The sequence below is a fragment of the Molossus molossus genome, unplaced genomic scaffold (assembly GCF_014108415.1).
Source record: "Molossus molossus isolate mMolMol1 unplaced genomic scaffold, mMolMol1.p scaffold_m16_p_10, whole genome shotgun sequence".
NCBI lineage: Eukaryota > Metazoa > Chordata > Mammalia > Chiroptera > Molossidae > Molossus > Molossus molossus.
This window is the reverse complement of record NW_023425345.1, coordinates 25,496,596-25,516,863: the sequence shown is the minus strand read 5'-3', so window position 1 is coordinate 25,516,863 and position 20,268 is coordinate 25,496,596. Positions and strand designations below refer to the sequence as shown.

Here is a 20,268-nt window from a genome sequence, read left to right as displayed (position 1 = left end):
TCTGCCGACCTTCTCCTCCGCTTATTGCCTCCCGACTCCTCTAACTACCCTTCACTCAAATGCACCATGAGCAGCAATGAAATTTGAGGCAAACTAAACAAAATAAGCCGTGTGTTAGATTCCAACAAACCTTAAATGCCTTATCCATAGGCATTCATCTTAGGATACATTTGTGACAAAAAGCACCCTACCTGCTACATTTACAAAAGGCCTTCCACAGTCAACCATCATCAGTTCACACCTGACTACCACAGAGAATTTTACTGACATCTACCTTTTACTTCTCACCAACACACTGACTCTTACATACAATTTTTAAACATGCACTTTCCATAATGTGAATACAGAAAGTTTCTCTTCTGACAAAATTCATTCTCAATCTTACTAGAATTGTTTCATCCTAATCCTGCTGCTCCAGACATCCTCTTCTAATAAAACTTACATTCAACAAAAATGATTAGACATCTTATATATGCAAAAGCCCTCAGAGCGCATGACCACTCATGACTACGAAGCTGAGTTGTTTCTGACCCCATCACCTCCCCCTGCCCTACCCAGTCCCTACAGTGCCAACGTCTACTTCCTCCCCAGGAGCTGACATCCCAGCTTTACAGCTCCTGAATTAAGTCAACCAACAAATGAGGCTGAAAGGAAGGAAACAGTGTCCAATGGGCACCAATGACAAGTAAATGAAATTGGGTCTTGAAATTCCCGTTACTTATGATGCTTCCTGATTTTAATCTAGTCACCTGGTTAAGAATCTATGTAAGGAACCAGTCTTCCTTTCTTGCCCAGACAGTGTGGCTCAGAGGTTGAGCACTGACCCATGCACTAGGTCGCTGGTTCGATTCCCGGTCAGGACAAATGCCCAGGTTGTGGGCCTGATCCCCAGTGGGGAGGTATTCAGGAGGCGGCCAACCAATGTTCTCTCTCACCGATGTTTCTCTCTCCCTCCCTCTCCCTTCATCTCTAATATCAATAAATAAATAAAATAGAAACCAGTCTTCCTAACCACTTGCTTAGTCCAAAAAGCCAGGGAAGTGAACCTCTTTAGGAATCGAAGAAACACTGGAGTCTTACTTATGGACTTTGAGCCATCTCCAAGATAAACACAACCAACCTCCTTTTAAGTAGAACTTTCTTTCAAAGTCAACCATCATCTTGTCCCTTTGCTGATTTATTTTAATTTGCTTTTTTTTTTTTTTGGTACATGCCCCTAGCAGGAACCAAACCCGGGACTCTCTGGTCCGTAGGCTGACACTCCAACCACTGGGCCAAACTGCCCACGGCGGCTAATTTATTTTAAAAGTCATAAATAGCCCTGGCCAGTTTGGCTCAGCGGTTAAAGCGTCGGCCTGCGGTCCGGAGAGACCCGGGTTCGGTTCCCGCTAAGGGCACGTACTTCGGTTGCAGTTTGTCCCCGGCCCTGGTTGGTCGAGTGGGTGGCAGCCACTCGATGTGTCCCTTCACGTCGATGTTTCTCTCTCTCTCTCCCTTCCTCTCTCCCTCCCACTCTAGCTGTACAAAAAATGGAAAAATATCCTCGGGTGAGGATAAAAAAAAATAAAAAATAAAATAAATAAATAAAAGTCATAAATAATGTTTAACTTAAATGAAGGACAGCCAATGAATTTGCCATATAACCACCACTGTTAGTTTCTTACCTATGAGTAAGATCTTACTTAAACCTATAAAGTCCTTTAACCTATAAAGGTCTTCAAGAAGTTTCCATTTTAAAAAAATAATATTTAATTATTTCACATTAGGTCTAACAAAGCACAAGCTGAGATTGCTTAGGGATCACCATTTTATAGATACAGAAGCTTCTTCACAATTACAGGTCTAGTTCTTCATCAACCTCTTCCATGACTGCAGCTAAGAAAAGCAAAAGGTCTGTGTGAAGTGACAGAAGAGCACGTTCCACTCGTGTCATGAGCAAGGAGCCGAGTGGAAGAGCAGTAACAACCTCGACACCAGCACAGTACAAACACTGCAGTAATGACGCTCCGACACAGAAAGGGAGTAAGTACTGAAGTAGCTGAGCAGATTCCAGACATTACTCTGACAGAGTTCAGTCTGGAGAACTCTGTTGGAGGAGGTTTCTTTCTCTTCTTCAATTCCCTTTCACAAACAAAAAGCAGAACTCAGGTCTTTACAAAAGAGATTAACGGCCTTTCCGTTTCTTCATTTTCCCTCCTGCCACCTTGTTCCTGACACCAATAGCACCCTCCGTATCATCATTGTCCCCAGCATCCTCCCGTGTGCGTTTCTTCTTTTCTCCATGCTCCCTCAACTCCTGCAAGAAAACAAAGGATAGGACTGAAAATAAGTTACTGTTACCGGTCTCCCCTCCTTAAAATCAAACACTAAGTAACTTCCTAAAACCTCACATTAGCAAGGGAATAAAACCAAAATCCCAATATACAAAAATGTTAACCTTATTAGTAATCAAAGACATGAAAATTAAAACAATAAGTTATTATCTTCACATGGCTGACTAGCAAAGATTTAAGAGAATGGTATTACCTAGTACTGGTCAAGATGTGAGGACATTCACATATACTTTCATTGACAGTATAAACTGCTATAGCTTTTCTATAGGGCAATACAGCATTCCATGTGAATTCAAATTGTAACTGTGTATATTCCTCAGCCCAACAGTTCTACTGCTAAGAATTATTCTAAGGAAACAAGACAAGTACGCAAAGCTGTACATACTAGGATGTTCAACCCAGTGCTAGTCAAAATACAAAAACTTAGGAAAAGCATAAATACACACCAATGTAAATTGTGTTACATATTCATAACAGAATTTTTTTTTTTTTAATCCTCACCCGAGGACGTTTTTCCATATTTTGTTCAGATAGAGTGGGAGGGAGAGAGAGAGAGAGATACATCGACGTGAAAGGGACACATCGAGTGGTTGCCACCGCATGAGCCAACCAGGGCCGGGGACAAACTGCACATAGGAACGTGCCCTTAGCGGGAACCGAACCTGGGTCTCTCTGGACCGCAGGCCAACGCTCTAACCGCTGAGCCAAACCAGCCAGGAAGTAACAGAATTCTTTGTAGTCATAAAGAAATGACACATGGCTCTATAGTTTTTGAAACTGAAAAAGGTTAATCATATACAATTATATAAAGTCTAATTATGGCTAAAAAAGAAAAACAGCCAAAGGTTACCTATGGTTCTCTATGGGGGGCTTATATGTTACATTTACTATTTGAATCTTCTCTGTATTTTCTGAATTCTTTCCCCCAATGCACATGTAAATAAAAATACCAAACAAAGAATTTCATGTTGGAAGAAAAACAAAAACAAATCCACACTTCAGCTACTCATAAGGCACCCTATGGGTGAAGTTCCTCTCTACCTCAGACTGGAACTCCAGGGAGCAGATAATACTTGCAAGGATTCTCCTTTAGATTTTCTCATATCTACTACTACTAGTACTGCTACTATTAGTAACTGTGCAGTTTATATTAGCTATTATCGTAAAACCCTGTAAGGTATCCAAGGTAAGTATTATTCCCTAAATTGTACAGAAACAGCTTGGTGAGGAACTGCTTCTGAGAAATCAGGCACACTGCCCAAGCTCACAGCTGGGCCCTCTGATCTCAAGTCCAAAGGTTTTCCTGCCACACGTGAAACATGAACAGTGGCTGAGAATGTGGTCGTTGTGATCAGACTAAGTGTAAAAAGTTCAGCATGCTCACCTTAAATTTGGAATAAAATATTACCCAGTTCCTACAGTTTATTATGAGGATTAATACAAATACAACACAGTGTCTAGCACACAGTTAATACCATTTGCAAAGAAGTTGGTAAAAAAAAATAAGTTGCATACCATTCGGGCAAATCTTTGGGCTTCAGTCACACGTTCTGTCAGCATCATAACCTCATCATCCTGTGTTGGAAAGACAGGCAGTTTCTTCCCAATTAAGTGCTCTATGCGCTGGAAGAGTTCCACGTCGTACCTGAGGAAGGAAAACCAGCATGGCTTTGGTGGACTGACAATGCAAATGTCAGCCCGTTCCAAAATATACATTGCACCACACGATGCAACAGGAGCCACAGTGTTAAACCATACTGAATCCACTGTTCCTTTCCAGAATACTGACTAAATGCAATCATCTGTGCACAGCCCATTAGAAAATCCCCCAAGAGTCTTTACTCCCCAAAAAGCACTGTGTATATAAAATTTGTTCCTTTAAAAACAAAATCAGAAATAGTTATTCTAATTCTTTGAGTTGAGGGGAAAGTCACTGCTCTCTAGCTCTAGCAGTTAAAGAAATAACAGGGTTTTTTTCCCTCTTCTATATGTCAAATTATGTATGAGACCTTGTACATCTACATCTCCAATCTTCATTAAAATCCTGCACTATTAACATTTGGGGCCAGTAAATTCTTTGTTGTGGGGGCTGTCCTTTGTACTGTAGGATGCTTGGCAGCATTCCTGCCCTCTACCCACAGGTGACATTGTGACAAACAGGTATTTTCAGATTTTCCAAAGGCAGGTATTATTTCCATTTTACAAATGATGAAAATGGAATACAAGAATTAAGTCATTATTATAGTAACTGGTAGTCAGGTTCCAAGTCAGCCAGCTTCAGAGTTCTGCTCTTTTCTCTACACTGCTCTGCCCCTAATGTCGACTCACTTACTGTGTGACAAAAGTAACAGCCTTTCCAGAGCGGCCAGCTCGAGCTGTTCGACCCACTCGATGGATGTAATCCTGAAACAAGAAGAGTAAATACATTTGAGTTATGTGGAATATAAAAAAAGGCTATTGTAAGTATAGTCTTACTGCAAACCTTTGAAAGAAAATACATTTGTGCTGAAACATTAAAAACCAATTAAAGTATTTAAGATATACCTATTTCACCTTTTATATTCTCCTCGCAGCACAAAATTGAGCCTTTTCCCTTCTTTATAGAAAGACAAATCTACAATGCATATCTACATAGTCACAAAGCACGTTAACTTGGTGTAGAGAAAAACAGCACTGGTTCTAGAGGCAGACCTGGGTCACAGCTCTGGTTTTGCCGCCTACCAGCTACATAGCGGTCTACAAGTCACATAACCTCTCAACTTTGGTTTCTTATCTAGAAAACAGGGATAGAAAGACAGCCCTAACTCAGTTATTGTGAAAATCAAATGAGACAGCACCTTGTCTACAGCAGTCACACAACCAAGAGATACCAAATGTTCTCAACCAGGGGCAATTTTGTCCTCCTCAGGGGACATTTGGGAAATCTGAAAACATATCTGTTTGTCACAATTAGAGGCCAAGAATGCTGCTAAGCATCCTACAATACAAAGCACAGCTCCCACAGCAAAGAAGTCACTGGCTCCAAATATTAATAGCGCCAAGGTGATAAACCTTGAGATACACTAAGAACCACCAGCTGTCACTTCTAAAGACACGAGACTGACAACAATCGTATGTTGCATCTGCCCCTCTGGCTATGCACATCTAATATCCCTCTTTGGCCACCTCCATTCACATTTATTAATATTATATCTGTGGGCATGTGCAAAGTAATACAAATGAATAAAGCAGGAGCTTTCCCGGTTTTTGATACTTTCATCATGGACCCAAAAAAGAAACACAAACCCCACACTGTAACTAAGGAAAACAGTAAACATTTCATTAAGAAATATACTTTGGATACAATATTATTCAGCCATAAAAAAAAAAATTAAATCTTGCCACTTGTGATAACACAGATGGATCTTGAGGGCATTATGTTAAGTGAAATAAATCAGAAAAAGAACAAATACCACCTTACCTTAATCTATATGTGAAATCTAAAACAGAAACAAAACACTGAGCTCACAGACAGAGAACACATTTGGTGTTAGCCAGAGATCGAGGTGTGGAGGGTAGGGGAGTGAAATGGGTAAAGGTACCAAAAGGTACAAATTTCCAGCTATAAAATAAATAAATCATGGGAATGTAATGTATAACATGGTGATTATAGTTAATAGTTAATACTGTAATGCATATCTGAACGTTGTTAAGAGAGATCTTAAAAGTTCTTATCACAAGAAAAAAAATTTGTTACTATGTGAGGTGACGAATGTTAACTTGACTTATAGTGATGATCACTTTGCAATACACACAAATATCAAATCTTTATGTTGTACACCTGAAACTAATATAATATTACATGTGAATTACACCTCAATTAAAAAAAATACACTTTGAGACTAGAAAGTCAGGTCAGCAACACGACTCACCTTAGAATGGGTAGGAATGTCAAAGTTGACAACTACATCCACATGAGGTATGTCCAAACCTCGGCTTGCAACATCAGTTGCAAGAAGAATGGAACGAGCCTTTGCCTTAAACTTATTAAGAGATCCTAGGCGCTTGCTCTGAAATAGTGATAAAAAGAAATGCAAATAATTTAAGGACTCTTGGAATCTAAGACATACCAACTAGACACACTAAACACAAGACAGAAATATTTAAAAGAATATTTCCTTCTAAGTCAGTGGTTCTCAACCTTCCTAATGCTGCAACCCTTTAATACAGTTCCTCATGCTGTGGTGACCCCCAACCCATAAAATTATTTTCGTTGCTACTTCATAACTGTAATTTTGCTACTGTTATGAATCGCCATCGGAAATACGTGTTTTCCAATAGTCTTAGGTGACCCCTGTGAAAGGGTCATTAGACCCCCAAAAGGGTCGCGACCTATAGGTTGAGAACTGCTACTCTAAGTCCAGGTTGGACTTCACGGGTCAAAAGAAAACATGAAGCAACAAAAAAAATATTTAAGACTAAGGCTGGAAAATACTAACATGAAATAAGAATTTTTTTTTTTTTTATCCTCACCCGAGGACATTTTTCCATTTTTTTGCACAGATAGAGTGGGAGGGAGAGAGAGGAAGAGAGAGAGAGAGAGAAACAGACACATCGAGTGGCTGCCACCCGCACGACCAACCAGGGCCGGGGACAAACTGCAATCGAGGTACATGCCCTTAGCGGGAACCGAACCCAGGTCTCTCCGGACCGCAGGCGGATGCTCTAACCGCTGAGCCAAACCAGCCAGGGCTGAAATAAGAATTTTTTAACATGATAGAGATAACTAGGAAATACTTTATTAAAAATCCTTAGATACTAGCCCTGGCCAGTTTGGCTCAGCAGTAGAGCGTCAGCCCGCAGATCTATGAGTCCCAGGCAGATTCTGGTCAAGTGCATGTACCTCTGTTGTGGCCTTGGTTGGGGTTGTGCGGAAGGCAATCAGTCAATGTGTCCCTCTCATGTCAATGTTTCTCTCTCTCCCCCATTCTTTCCCTCTCTTTCCCTCCTACTCTATCTGAAGATAAATAGAAAAATATCCTCAGGTGACGATTAAAAAAAAACCTTCGATACCAGAGAATCACTATTACCACTAGGGCTGAACAAATCAACTCAACTGCTTCCATACCCGACAACTACCTATAGAATACTCTAATCTGAGTCTCTCACTATCCTCAAAGGAGGAAGCCAGCACTCAGAGCAGCACTTCAAAGCCCATAAAATCAAACAATCATGGGAAGATGCATTAATGTCATGTGTTACTGTATAAATCTATTGTTATAAGGTTTATCTTTCTCATGTCAACAGTTCATCACTGATGATGCTGGAATCTTTACCTGACTCATCTGTCCATGGAGAGGGATGGCAGTGAATCCAAGATTTCGGAGTAGCAAAGCTGTCCTCTGAGTATTGTTACAAGTGCTGCAGAATATCATAAAGGAGTTTCCAGCCAATTCATTTAGAATATAAACCAGGTAGGTATCCTAAGTCACAAACCCAAAACAACACATGTAATTGAACCTGGAAGAAAAGGATGGGGGCCTGGGCATATAAATTATATAAAAGACTAAGTTTATAGTTGCGTCTCAATCATACAGACCCCCAGCTGCCAGCGTTACACTCCTCAACCACCATTATCAGCTCTGTGAACCACGAATTTCACATACAGCCTGGGCCAAGCACAGGGAGATCTGTACTCAGCAACCAGAAAATGTCCTCACAACAAAGCACAACACGGGGTCCCTGGACTATAAAAAAGCCACATAATAAGCACACAGACACAAACTACCTCAAGGATGGGGTAAGGATAAAATTATATCATGATTTCATTGCTGTGGTTTATTTAGTATGTTGTGAATTCCTGGAATGTTTGACCTGAGCAATGATAAGTATAACCACAGCATGCTCTCTAAAGCAAACAGAAAGAACTCCAATCTGTAACACAGCTCTTAGCTACTCAAGAGTCGACACATTTTCAGATGCTTTAGTGAGGAAGGAGAGGGAGAGGCAGAAATGATCAAAGTAAACACTTACCTTGAATTTAGAGGGAATAAAAATATAATATTGCTGTAATTTCTCAACCGTCTGGTATTTTGAGGAAACAGCACATTTTACAGGATTCTTCAGCGCTGCTCGCTGAAGTTTTTGCACCTAAAGAGGGGGAAAAAAAAAACCTGGAATGCACAATGATTCCCAAATGCTCTTTCTATTCTTACTATTGTTATTGTTATTGCTGTTTGCATTTATCAATTCTTATAAAGAAGAAATGAGAAGTCCCAGAAAATTTCACCTTCTTGGTCATGGTAGCAGAGAAGAGAAATGTTTTCCGATCTCGGGGAATCACTTTGAGAATCTTGTCAACCTAAGGCATAAATAGGAAAAGATACCAATATAACATTTAGACTAGACATCTGCAAATATTCTTTGTGAAGGAGACAGAGAATAGAGTAACAAACTAAATACAGCACTGTGAGAGTTGGGGACTCAAAAATTCAATTAAATCCAGCTAAAATTTATGAAATATTTACTATGTGATACCATACCAGATACTATCAAAAAAAAAAAAATGTGATTTGGAGAAAAAGAATAATTTAAATTAGTAAATTAGAACTAATCTAAGAGAAAAGTCAATAGTAGGTATTAAATAAAAAAGCTTTGATGAGTAGGTCATCAAAAAAAAAGATTTCAAGTTGTATGAAAGAGACCTAACTCAAATGAAATGGAAAAGAAAATCAGGTTTTGATATTCTTCATCTCTAAAACTGGAGTCCGACTATATTCTAAAGAGGATGCTGAGGCACCAAGAATGAGAAAAGCACCAAGAATGAAAAAGGCACCCTGGCCGGTGTTGCTCAGTGGTCAGAGCATCAGCCCATGCACCAAGAGGCTGTGGGTTTGATTCTTGGTCAAGGGCACGTACCTGGGTTCCAGGTTCTATCCCCAGCCCTGGTCAGGGCCCATGCAGGAGGCAACCAATTGATGTGTCTCTCTAACATGGATGTTTCTCTCTCTCCCACTGCCCACTCCCCACTCTAAGAACCAATGGAAAAATATTCTCAGGTGAGAATTAACAACAAAAAATAAAAATAAAGAAATAAAAAATAAAAAGGCAGCAGAGGTGTTTAAATTAGATGATAATGATGCAGCACTTCACATAAAGCAGGTGTGCAATGAACCAAATTTTGAAACAGGGCACTTGAGATGCCCTAAGAGGAGGAAATAAATTGAGAGCTTACCTCTGTCTCAAAATCCATATTCAATATTCGGTCTGCTTCATCCATGACTAAGTATTTGAGAGCTCTTAAGTTGAAACCTTTTGTGTTTTCCAAGTGATCAATCAGTCGACCAGGAGTTGCTACCAAGAAAGGTCGAGGAGAAAGAGCAATGTTTAAGAACAAGGACAGCCCTGTCTGGATAGCTCAGTTGTTTAGAGCACCATCGATACTCCAAGGTTAAGGGTTCCATCCCCACTCAAGGCACAAACAAGAATCCACTGACGAATGCACAAATAAGTACAACAACAAAGTGATGTCTCTATCTCTCCCTTCCTCTCTAAAAACAGTATTTTTTTTAAAAAAGGACAAAATAAAAGTTAACAAGCCCTTCCTCCTCCCCCATAATTTCAGATATTAAAAAATTAAAGAGGCCCTGGCCGGTTTGGCTCAGCGGTTAGAGCGTCGGCCTGCGGTACAGGCCGGGTTCGGTTCCTGCTAAGGGCATGTATCTCAGTTGCAGTTTGTCCCCGGCCCTGGTTGGTCGTGCGGGTGGCAGCCATTCGATGTGTCCCTTCACATCGATGTTTCTCTCTCTCTCTCTCTTCCTCTCTCTCCCTCCCGCTCTATCTGAACAAAAAATGGAAAAGTGTCCTCGGGTGAGGATAAAAAAAAAATTAAAGAGAGTTACAAAAATCCATTCTCCAAAGTCTTTCTGATAGAGCAGGCAGTTAGACAGGCTTGAAACGTGCAGCAATGTACAGAATGTCACCAGGGCAGAAAGTCCCAGGTGCTTAGCAAGGGGCAAAACTAGAGAATCAACTATTATAGGCTAGGACCTTGCCCCCAGGGTGACCTTTCCCCCCTACCATGTCATTAGTCATGTGGTTTAGACCCCCTTAGAGGAGGAACAAGGGACTGGAGAATAGGTTCATATGACTCCCATACAAGAATAGGAGATGAGAACGGACAGGCCCCAATAGGTCAGCTTAAAGAAGGAGCTAAAAGGAGCCCTTGCCAATAACCCAGGGCAGTTCTCTAAGCAGCCTGCTCAATTCTTCCTTTCAAGTGTACTTTGCTTTGCTTGCCAAATGAACTTCCTCTTGTGCTAGAGTTCTTGGCTCTGAATTCTTTCCTAACCAAACTCAAAAACTGACATCTGCATTCAGTGCTAACATTTCCACAAATAAGTTACACCCAACATTGGTAGTCTTCTCCGATTCATCACTGTCAATGTCTCTTACCTTTGGCAACTACTCACCTATTACTACATGTGGCTTTTTTGCCAGGGCCAGAGACTGGGACATTGAGTCAATTCCACCTACAATCACAGCTACAGGGGAAAAAAAAAACATAGAAAAGATCCTTAAATTTTTCCATAATTCATTGATCATCCTTTAAAGCCAATGCTAGATTTCTACTTAAACTTACAACTTTCCCCAAAGCTAAAATACCAAATCAGCTTTTCCATCAATAAGCTTATGCTAATTATACTTCCTTCCATTCTGCTTTCACACTCATTCTCCATTAGTGAAGAAACCCTAAGACTCCTTTCCTCTTAGACACTTACCAGTCTGCACTCCAATAGAAGACCCCAGGGCTTCAAACTGCTCTGAAATCTGAAAGGCCAGCTCTCGGGTTGGGGTGAGAACTAAAGCAAACAAACGCTGGGGAGTCTCCAGCAGCGCATTCAGAATGGGCAAAGCGAAGGCCCCTGTTTTTCCAGAGCCAGTTTCTGCCAGGCCAATGATATCACGACCTAGGGGAGAAAAAGAAAGAAAGAAAATTGTCTCTGCATTTTCCCATACTTTCTACAATGACACAATGCTGAGCACAAAGTAGACACTGAATAAATATATAAGGAATTGGGGCAGAGGAAGGTTGAATAGACAGAAGACATGGTCTCTGTTCTAGATAAGCTCAAAATCCGGGGATGAGATATACAGACACATTATAATGTGATAAGGGCGTTAACATAAGTCCCTGCAAAATACAGTGAGAACACAAAGGAGGAAGTAACTTACTGCCCTAAAGAGTCAGGAAAGGCTAAAAGAGGGACTGGCTAAATTAAACCTGGAAGTGAGCACAGAAGGAAAGGAAGGAATTCCCACATGATGTATGATGAGAGGATGAAAGCTTTAAAACACACAGCATGCACAGGGAGAGTGGGATGTACAATGTGGCTGGAACACAGAAATCTAAGGGGGAAAGGGGAGAATAAAGCTAGAAAGGAAACTCATAAGCCCTGCTAAAGAGTTCTGATGTCTTCCTATTAGAGAGAAGACCAGAAGGATTTGAAGCAGGGAATACCATGACCAAAGTTATTCCTCAGAAAGATAAACTAGGCCTGACAGCACAGGGAGGAGTCAAGGAGCTCAACAGCCCAGGTCACTTCTGAGAGAAGAATGTCATGAGTAATTCCTTAAGAACAGGTCCCCATGGTTTGTTATCACCAATCAACCCATTGATAAGATTTGGAAATTACCTCCAACCCCAAACCACTAGAACAGTGCCCATGGGAGTGCTTCCTGTTGAGCAGTGACCTCCACAGTTGTTGTTTGCACCGTTCCTTGACTGTGTATGTAACTGCCGAGGTTTCCTTACCTAGACATTAACCCTATAATAAACCCCTTCTCCCTGAAGTAACCTGAACATGACTCTGTTCCTTCCCATCTAAACGGCCCAAACTCCCAGAATGGGGAACACACAGGAAAATGAGAGCTCAGTAAGGGGAGTTATGATGGTGACCTCAACTGAGGCAAGGCAGTGAGGATGGGAACAAGTGAGATTCAGAGTGTACCAATAGGAAATGTAAACACAGGTTTCTAGATTGGGAAACTCAGAGGCCATAGATTGAGATAGGGGCTACAGAAAAGTTGGTTCTGGTGAGGAAAACAATAACTCTGGTTTGGACACTGGGAACCTGAGGTTCCTGCAGGAAGCTCAGAGTAACATATCTAAAAACCAGCTGGACATACTTGCTTGGGTTAGAAATACAGGTGTGATGCTTGCTTTGGCAGCACATGTTCTAAAATTAGAATGTTTTTTTAAAAAAGAAATACAGATAGGGGAGCTATGAACAATTTAGTAGTGGTGCTCCCCCAGGGGCAGACACAGCAGAATAACCTAGGAGGTTTTTATAACTATATATGTCTGGGTCCCACACCTGGAAACTCTGATTCAGATCTAGGTTGGAGTCCAGAAATCTCTGTTGTTTTAAGTTTCAAAGGGGATTCTCACGAGCACTGGCTGAGACTCACTGACACAGATAGAGTTAGAGCTTCAGAACTAGATATGAAATTGTAGTAGTGTTTGAGTGACATAAAAAGACAATGAAGACAGAATTAACAAGAAACTGAGAATAGCGAACTGCTAAAAGGACACAAGAAGACAATGTTGACCTGAAATTAAAAAGGAAGCTTCAAGAAAGGAGAATGGCTGACACCAAATAGAACGGACTTTTCAATCCCCATTGCATGACATCACAATCACTTGAACTAGGATACGCCACACCAGATCAGTGTATTGTAGTGAATCCTACCCTTTACCCTTCTGTTAATATCAATGTTTTTCATACAAAAGTATATGCACAGACATGAATTAGTGGTCAGATCAGACAATGGAGTAACTTTGTGAAGGTTACAGAAACAAATTTTGCACTCATCCACCAATTTTCACATTCTCCTTGGTTGTTGGATAGCTGACAACAGCCCCCACGTATGTGTGAACTAAGATCTCCCAGAGCTTTTTATTCCAAACTCTTGGGGGTGTCTTCCCTTGCTGCCTGTGTACAACATGCCTCAGAAACACAAAGACAAAAAAACAATACTAGGATCTGTCCTCCTTTTTGTCAAGAGAAACCTTAAATTTTCAGAAAAAAAATTTTAAGGCCCTGTCCAGTGTGGCTCAGTTGGTTGGAGTGTCATCCCATATACCAAAAGTTCGTAGGTTTGATCCCTGGTCAGGGCACATACCTAGGTTGTGTGTTCAATCCCTGGTTGTGGCACATATAGGAAGGGGGGAGGGATCCATCAATGTTTCTCCCTCACATCGATGTCTCTTTCTCTCTTTCCCCTTCCCCTCTCTCTAAAATCAATAAACATATCAAGTGAGGATTTAAAAAAAAAACTTTTTTTTAAATAGAAAAGATGTGAGGATATAAAGGAGCTTAAGTCACCCACATGTGGCTGTGAGCAATGTCCACGGCCACCAGGTGACATTTGCACTGCTTTCAGTTTATTCATGCTCCCCTCAGAGTAATATTGTTTGTACAATTCGTAAAATATTTCTCTATTGTCTCCTTTCTTCCTCTCACAACACCTAAGTCTTCTCAGTGTAAAATACATTGAATGCACAAGCTCCATTAAGAGCAGAATAAAGCCCTGGCCGGTTTGGTTCAGCGGTCAGAGCGTCGGCCTGTGGTCCAGAGAGACCCGGGTTCGGTTCCCACTAAGAACATGTACCTCGGTTGCAGTTTGTCCCTGGCCCTGGTTGGTCGTGGGGGTGGCAGCCACTTGATGTGACCCTTTCATGTCGATGTTTCTCTCTCTCTCTCTCTCCCTCTCTCTCCCTCCCACTCTATCTAAACAAAAAATGAAAAACTGTCCTCAGGTGAGGATAAAAATAAATAAATAAAAGAGCAGAATAAATACATAGTAACCTGCCATATTGCCAGCACCTAACACAAGTGCTTGGTATATGGCAACCATTCAAAAACCTGTCTGAAATTCCTAGAGGACTCTTAGTGATCTCTGAAACAGAAATAAATTTAATACATTAACAGATGGAAAGGAAAGCATCTTCAAAAACCACCAAAAGATTTTGCTCTCTCCATTGTAAAACTCTGTGATATAGGGCCAAGAACCCAGGCTCTTCAGCCAAAAGAATCTATATTCAATAATTAGTTACGTGACTCTAGCTAAGGTACTCAACCCTGCAAGCCTCAATTTCACCAATAAAATAATAATTCCTACCTTTCAGGATTGTTTATTTATTTATTTATTTATTTTATCCTCACCCGAGGACATTTTTCTAGTTTTTATTCACATAGAGCGGGAGGGAGAGAGAGAGAGAGAAACATTGACATGAAAGGGACACATCGATCGGGTGCCACCCACACAACCCAACCAGGGCCGGGGACAAACTGTAACAGAAGTACATGCCCTTAGCAGAAACCGAACCCGGGTCTCTCTGGACCATAGGCTGACGCTCTAACCGCTGAGCCAAAGTGGCCAGGGCCCTTTCAGGATTGTTATAAGGTTTAAGAACAATGGAGGTACCCAGGGTTCTGTAAGAGTAAAAACTGACACCCTCATTAGTGCTCAAATTAAATTTAAAGTTAATAGAAGAAAAGAGAAAACCTTTGTTAGAGTATTTAAATCATTTTCTAAGGGCCTGACTCTAGAGATTCAAATGAAGCATTTGTAAACTACTCATTAAAGTGAGACAAGTTCAAGAACAAGAATAAACACATTTTCCATGGTGTAACTTCAATCACATCACTCAGTTCTCAGTCATCTCTCATTAACTCATATTTTCTCTGCATTAAATACAAACTTTTGGACTGGAAATGTTATGAATAATTTTAGAATTATTACCACCACCTGATTTTGCTTCATTCTTCCCACCTGTGTCATAGGGTAAGAAGAAAAAGTTAACATACCTACCCTTCTTTCTGTCACATGAAAGCCACTCTGGCACTGCTGAGGCTTCTTCCCCAAAATGGCCTTTATAGTCTTGTCCTCCTAGCTTCTCTAAACAAGTGGAGAGTGTTTACTATCCCCTCCTTGAAACACTCTCCCTGACCTAATGTGTGTGAAACTGTACTCATGATTCACAGCCCTCTACTGAGCCGCCATTTCTTCTATCGTCTCTCGGCCTCATCCAGGAACCTCACCATTTTCAGTTTCAGCGACCACCTCTCCGGACATGATGCCTATATCCAGTCTTGGCCTCTTAATCAAGCTCAAATCCCTCTATTCCAACTGTGCTTTAGTCATCTCAATCTCCTTGATATCTGAAATTATTTCCTACCTAACTCACTTTTCCTGAAGTTATTTTTCCTCTTGTGTTTGGTGTTTATATAAGTGGTACACCAATAATATATCCTAAACACATAGGCTAGAAACCCTGCAATAGGCTGAGGTTTCCCCACCCCTTGCCTTACACTGCAACAAACTAGTTGTAAAATGATGGTGCTTTTTCTATCATTTTCTCTTTTGCGTTCTCACTACCACTACCCTACTCGTAATTTATTGCCAAAACTATTGCAACAGCCTCCTAATTGATCTCCCAGCCTACAGACTCTCGTCTCTAAACTATCTTACACAACTGAGATTAATCTTCTGAGAATATAACTCCAAGGATTTCATTCTTCTGCTAAAAAATAATCTCCAAAGCTGCTCCACTGACTATGTTACAAAAGCCAAATTCCTTTACCCAGCATTCCAGCCCTTCATGACTGGGCTGCAATCACCTTACTAAATCTTTCCCACCAATCTCTGTTAAGCAAATGGGCATTTTTCCATGTTGTTCCCTATGCCTAGAAGTCCTCCCCTCCTATCATGTCTAAATGTCTAACTCCTTCCGTCTTCAAGACTCGACTCAAATGTCTTTCCAAATTCCCCAGCCAAAAAAACAAAAAAACAAATTTTCTCTATTTCAATCAGAAGTAATCTATTCTACTCCCTCAGAGCACTTTGAATTTTCTTATGTTCCTGTTCATCTTGTAATAAATTTATAAATGCCTCTTGAAGAAGGCAGAACCTTAACTCCTTTTGCTTTATACTTGTATCAGATACACTTAGTAACTATTTATGGAATGAGCAAATGGAATTTCAGAGAATAAGTCTAATTCTTTTTCCACATGACAGCTCTTCAAATCATCAAAGCCAATTATCATATCCTACCGTCTAATATTACTCTTCTCCAGATCACCCGCACTCAGTTCCTTTAACTATTTGTGACTATTCTTGATCCTCTCCCACATTCACTGCCACTCAGCTGGTCGCTGAAAACTGGACCCCAGAACTAAGCATAGTATTCTAACATCATAGTTCTAAACAGTGCAAAGTACTATTCTCTCTAGTACTAGTTCAATTCTTTTTTTATTGTTGTTAATCCTCACCCAAAGATACTACTTTTGCATTAACTGTTTTATATAGAGTGGAAGGGAGGGAGGGGGAAAGACACATTGATTGGTTGCTTCCTGAACAACCCCAACCAGGGCCAGGGATTGAACCTGCAACCCAGGTATATGCCCTTGACTGGGATCAAATCCGAGACCCCTCAGTCTGCGGGCCAACGCTCTAACTGCTGAACCAAACTGGCCAGGGCACTAGTTCAGTTCTTTTTTTTTTAAATGTGTTTTTATTGAGTCTTTAGAGAGAGGAAGGGAGAGAGAGAGAAATCTCAATGTGAGAGCACAGGACTCCACCTCTATTCCTATTAAAGTTCATTCTGTTAGTCTGTCTCAGCCACTCTTCTGCAAATCTGGTATGTATGTCTTAACAGCAAGGGCTCTTAACACCTCTAGATACTAACACAGATTCCAGGCATCCTTATGTAAATCTGCACTTATTCACGATTTCTAACAAGTTTCTCGTTAGTACATTTTAAGTCAGCATCTGCTGCAGACACTAAATCCTCATAGAAAGTAACCTCAGCCCTCGCCAGTATGGCTCAGTCAGTTGGTCCCATGCACTGATGGGTCCCAGGTTCGATTCGTAGTCAGGGCACATACCCAAGCTGCAGGTTCACTCCCTGGCCGGGGCATGGTCACATCAATGTTTTTGTTTTTTCTTTTTCTTTCTCTCTTTCTCTCTCTCTCTTGCTCTTTCTCTCTCTGCCCCTCCTTCTTTCCCTTCCTTCCCTCCCTCCCTCCCTCCCCCTTCCTCTCTCTCTCAGTAGAAAACATATCCTCAGGCGAAACTTTTTAAAAATCAGATTTCTTTTTTTGTTTTTTGAAGTAAGCTAGCTCAGTGAAACCTGATAACTTTTTCAAAAGCCCATAAGCCACCAACCTTGTATCTCTCGTGCCCATATTTTTATATCACTTGAAGTATGCAAGCAACAGTTCTCAAAAGTGTTTACTATTTAACTGAGGGTAAGTTCACACTGAATCTGTACCAGGCCACATTTTTCATTTTAACCTACCTTGTAAGGCCAAAGGAATAGCTTCGATCTGGATTTTGGTGGGCTTCGTCCATCCCAACTGGTCACAAGCTTCACACAACACATCCGTCACACCCTTTGAAGTCAGAAACACACACTTCAGTGAAGAACAACCCGCACCGGCCTCCCTGCCAATCAGTCGACGGCCAGGGCCCCGCTGCGGGCGAGGCGCGCGCGCAGCTTCCGCCGACTCCGGGCGCCCACCGCGCCTGCTCGGTCCGCTCGTCTTGCGTGGCGGTGACCCGAGCTGGACTAGGAGCGCGTCCCGCTGCCCGGGGCAAGGCCACGTCCTTTGCGGGTACTAACTTCATGCAATGCTAATAATCTATGCGGTACCCCCCGGTGTACAGGTGTGGAAAGTGCGCCACAGGGAGGTAACAACTTGCCTCCGGCGACAGACTGGGTCAGAATTCAAACCTGGTTCATCTTGTTCCAAAGCCCAAGATATTTTTTTTTTAAAGCCGATTCGCCGCATGTGCCACCTCCAGGACAGACACAAACGTCGCCCCACTACAAGGGGGGAAAGGGCAAACCGGGGCTCGCAGAGCCCAGCGCGGCCGCCCCACCCACCCCCCTCGCCGACCCCCACCCCGCCGACCCACACCCCGAGGGGAAGGGCGCGCGTCCGAACCCCGGCGTCGCAAATTCCGGGCACACCTGAGCCAGGCCCCGCGGCGCAGCACTGCACCAGCCGGGACCTGAGGCGACTGCTCTCTGCCTGCGCCTGGCGCCAGCAGTACAGAGAAACCACAGTCATCCACCCTCACCAAGTCTTTAAATGTTTTCGTTTCCTCCTCCTCCACCGCCGACTGGGGCGCTTCAGTTGGAGAATCTTGCTCCTCCGGCGCCTCCATGTCGTCCGGCGGCTCCGGAAGTGGGTCGGCGGCGCGCGGGGGATGCTGGTAAATGTAGTCATGGTTCTCCCTAGACTGCGTGTTCTGGGCGCCCCCTTGCGGGCTTCTCGGGCTTTGCACCGGCCGACCAGGAGGGTGGGGCTTCAGGGAAACTTAGTGAAAAAGTTAGGAATGGATATAAGCGTGTGGGCTTGTGGAATTGAGCTGAGGGCAGAGAGGCTGATGACCAAGGCCTCCAATGTGCCCTTCAGGTCCCTTTTTCTTTCTTTTTTTTTTTTTTTTATCCTCACCGGAGGATATTTTTCCATTTTTTGTACAGATAGAGTGGGAGGGAGAGAGAGGAAGGGAGAGAGAGAGAGAAACATCGACGTGAAGGGACACATCAAGTGGCTGCCACCCACACGACCAACCAGGGCCGGGGACAAACTGCAACCGAAGTACCCGCCCTTAGCGGGAACCGAACCCGGGTCTCTCCAGACCGCAGGCTGACGCTCTAACCACTGAACCAAACTGGCCAGGGCTTCAGGTCCCTTTTAAAAAGCTTTTTCCACCTCTATGTTCCTTACTTTTCTAGCCATAGAGTTTTAAACAGGTTGACAACACAGGACTATTATCAGTATTATTTCATTTCTTTATTAAAATATTTGTTGAGTGCCCTGGCCGACTTGGCTCAGCGGTTAGAGCGTCGGCCTGCGGTCTAGAGAGACCTGGGTTCGGTTCCTGCTAAGGGCATGTACCTCGGTCGCATTTTGTCCCCGGCCCTGGTTGGTCGTGTGAATGGCAGCCACTCAATGTGTCCCTTTCACGTCGATGTTTCTCTCTCTCTCTCTCTTCCTCTCTCTCCCTCCCACTCTATCTGTACAAAAAATGGAAAAATGTCCTCGGGTGAGGATAAAAAAAAAATTTTTTTTTAAATAAAATAAAATATTTGTTGAGTGCCTACCATATGCTAGAGCTATGCTAGATGCTTAGTAACAAGGACTTTGTTCCCTACCTCATGGAGAAGAGAGATAATAAATAAGTGATCGTAGATCCTTTCAACTTGTGAAAATAACTATGATGTAACAAATGGAAATAAAAATGAGAGAGAGTAGCCTAGGGAGGGTGGGTTGTGGGGATTACTGCAAGATTGAGGAAGGCCTCTCGGAGGCAGTGATATTTAAGCTGAGACCTCACTGATGAGCAGGAGGAAGTCCCTTCAAGAGCTGGTGGAACCATGATTTCAGACTGAGGGAACAACAAATTCGGAGACCGTGAGGGAGTGCAGCCGGTGAGGCTGTTCTGGAAAGCAATCCACCAGTACTGAGGCAAATTAAGTATTGCATGCCCTGTGCCCGGCAAACGTACCCGTGGCCCAGCATGCAGGTTCTCACACGGTGCCAGGGGATTCCTCACAGCAGTATTTTGGAGGTGGGCAGTTGGAAGCAATCTGGTGTCCATGCAGTTAACATTCAATATTATTTTATATTCGTTTCAGGTGTACAGCATAGTGTGCTGCTTGTTTCTTAAGAGAGTGAAGTTGTTTCCATCTTTGAGATTACACTTCTGCAGAATAGGCTAGGAACTTTGGTATTTTTATATATCAGTTTATTCTAAGTTAGAGAGAAGCCACACACTGGATAAATCAAGAGGTCGCCTTGAAATGGGTTGCACTGGGCAGTCACAAGCACACACTGTGCCAGTGCAGTCTAAGGCTCTCCGGCTGTCTGCTAGCTCTTCC

At 42.4% G+C, this 20,268-nt stretch overlaps 1 protein-coding gene across 1 annotated transcript; it reads right to left on the bottom strand.

Annotated features, from left to right (window-relative positions):
- Positions 1-1,731: 1,731 nt before the first annotated feature.
- Positions 1,732-18,596, bottom strand: DDX47 (DEAD-box helicase 47). The gene is made up of 12 exons (XM_036252456.1): positions 18,462-18,596; positions 17,677-17,770; positions 11,093-11,281; positions 10,784-10,855; positions 9,547-9,665; positions 8,602-8,673; positions 8,346-8,462; positions 7,649-7,795; positions 6,245-6,382; positions 4,666-4,736; positions 3,849-3,978; positions 1,732-2,296 (listed from the first exon to the last, which is right to left on the bottom strand). Exons 1-12 carry the CDS (start codon positions 18,546-18,548, stop codon positions 2,165-2,167), a joined length of 1,368 nt encoding a protein of 455 aa, XP_036108349.1. The 5' UTR covers positions 18,549-18,596; the 3' UTR covers positions 1,732-2,164.
- Between the last annotated feature and the right edge of the window lie 1,672 nt (positions 18,597-20,268).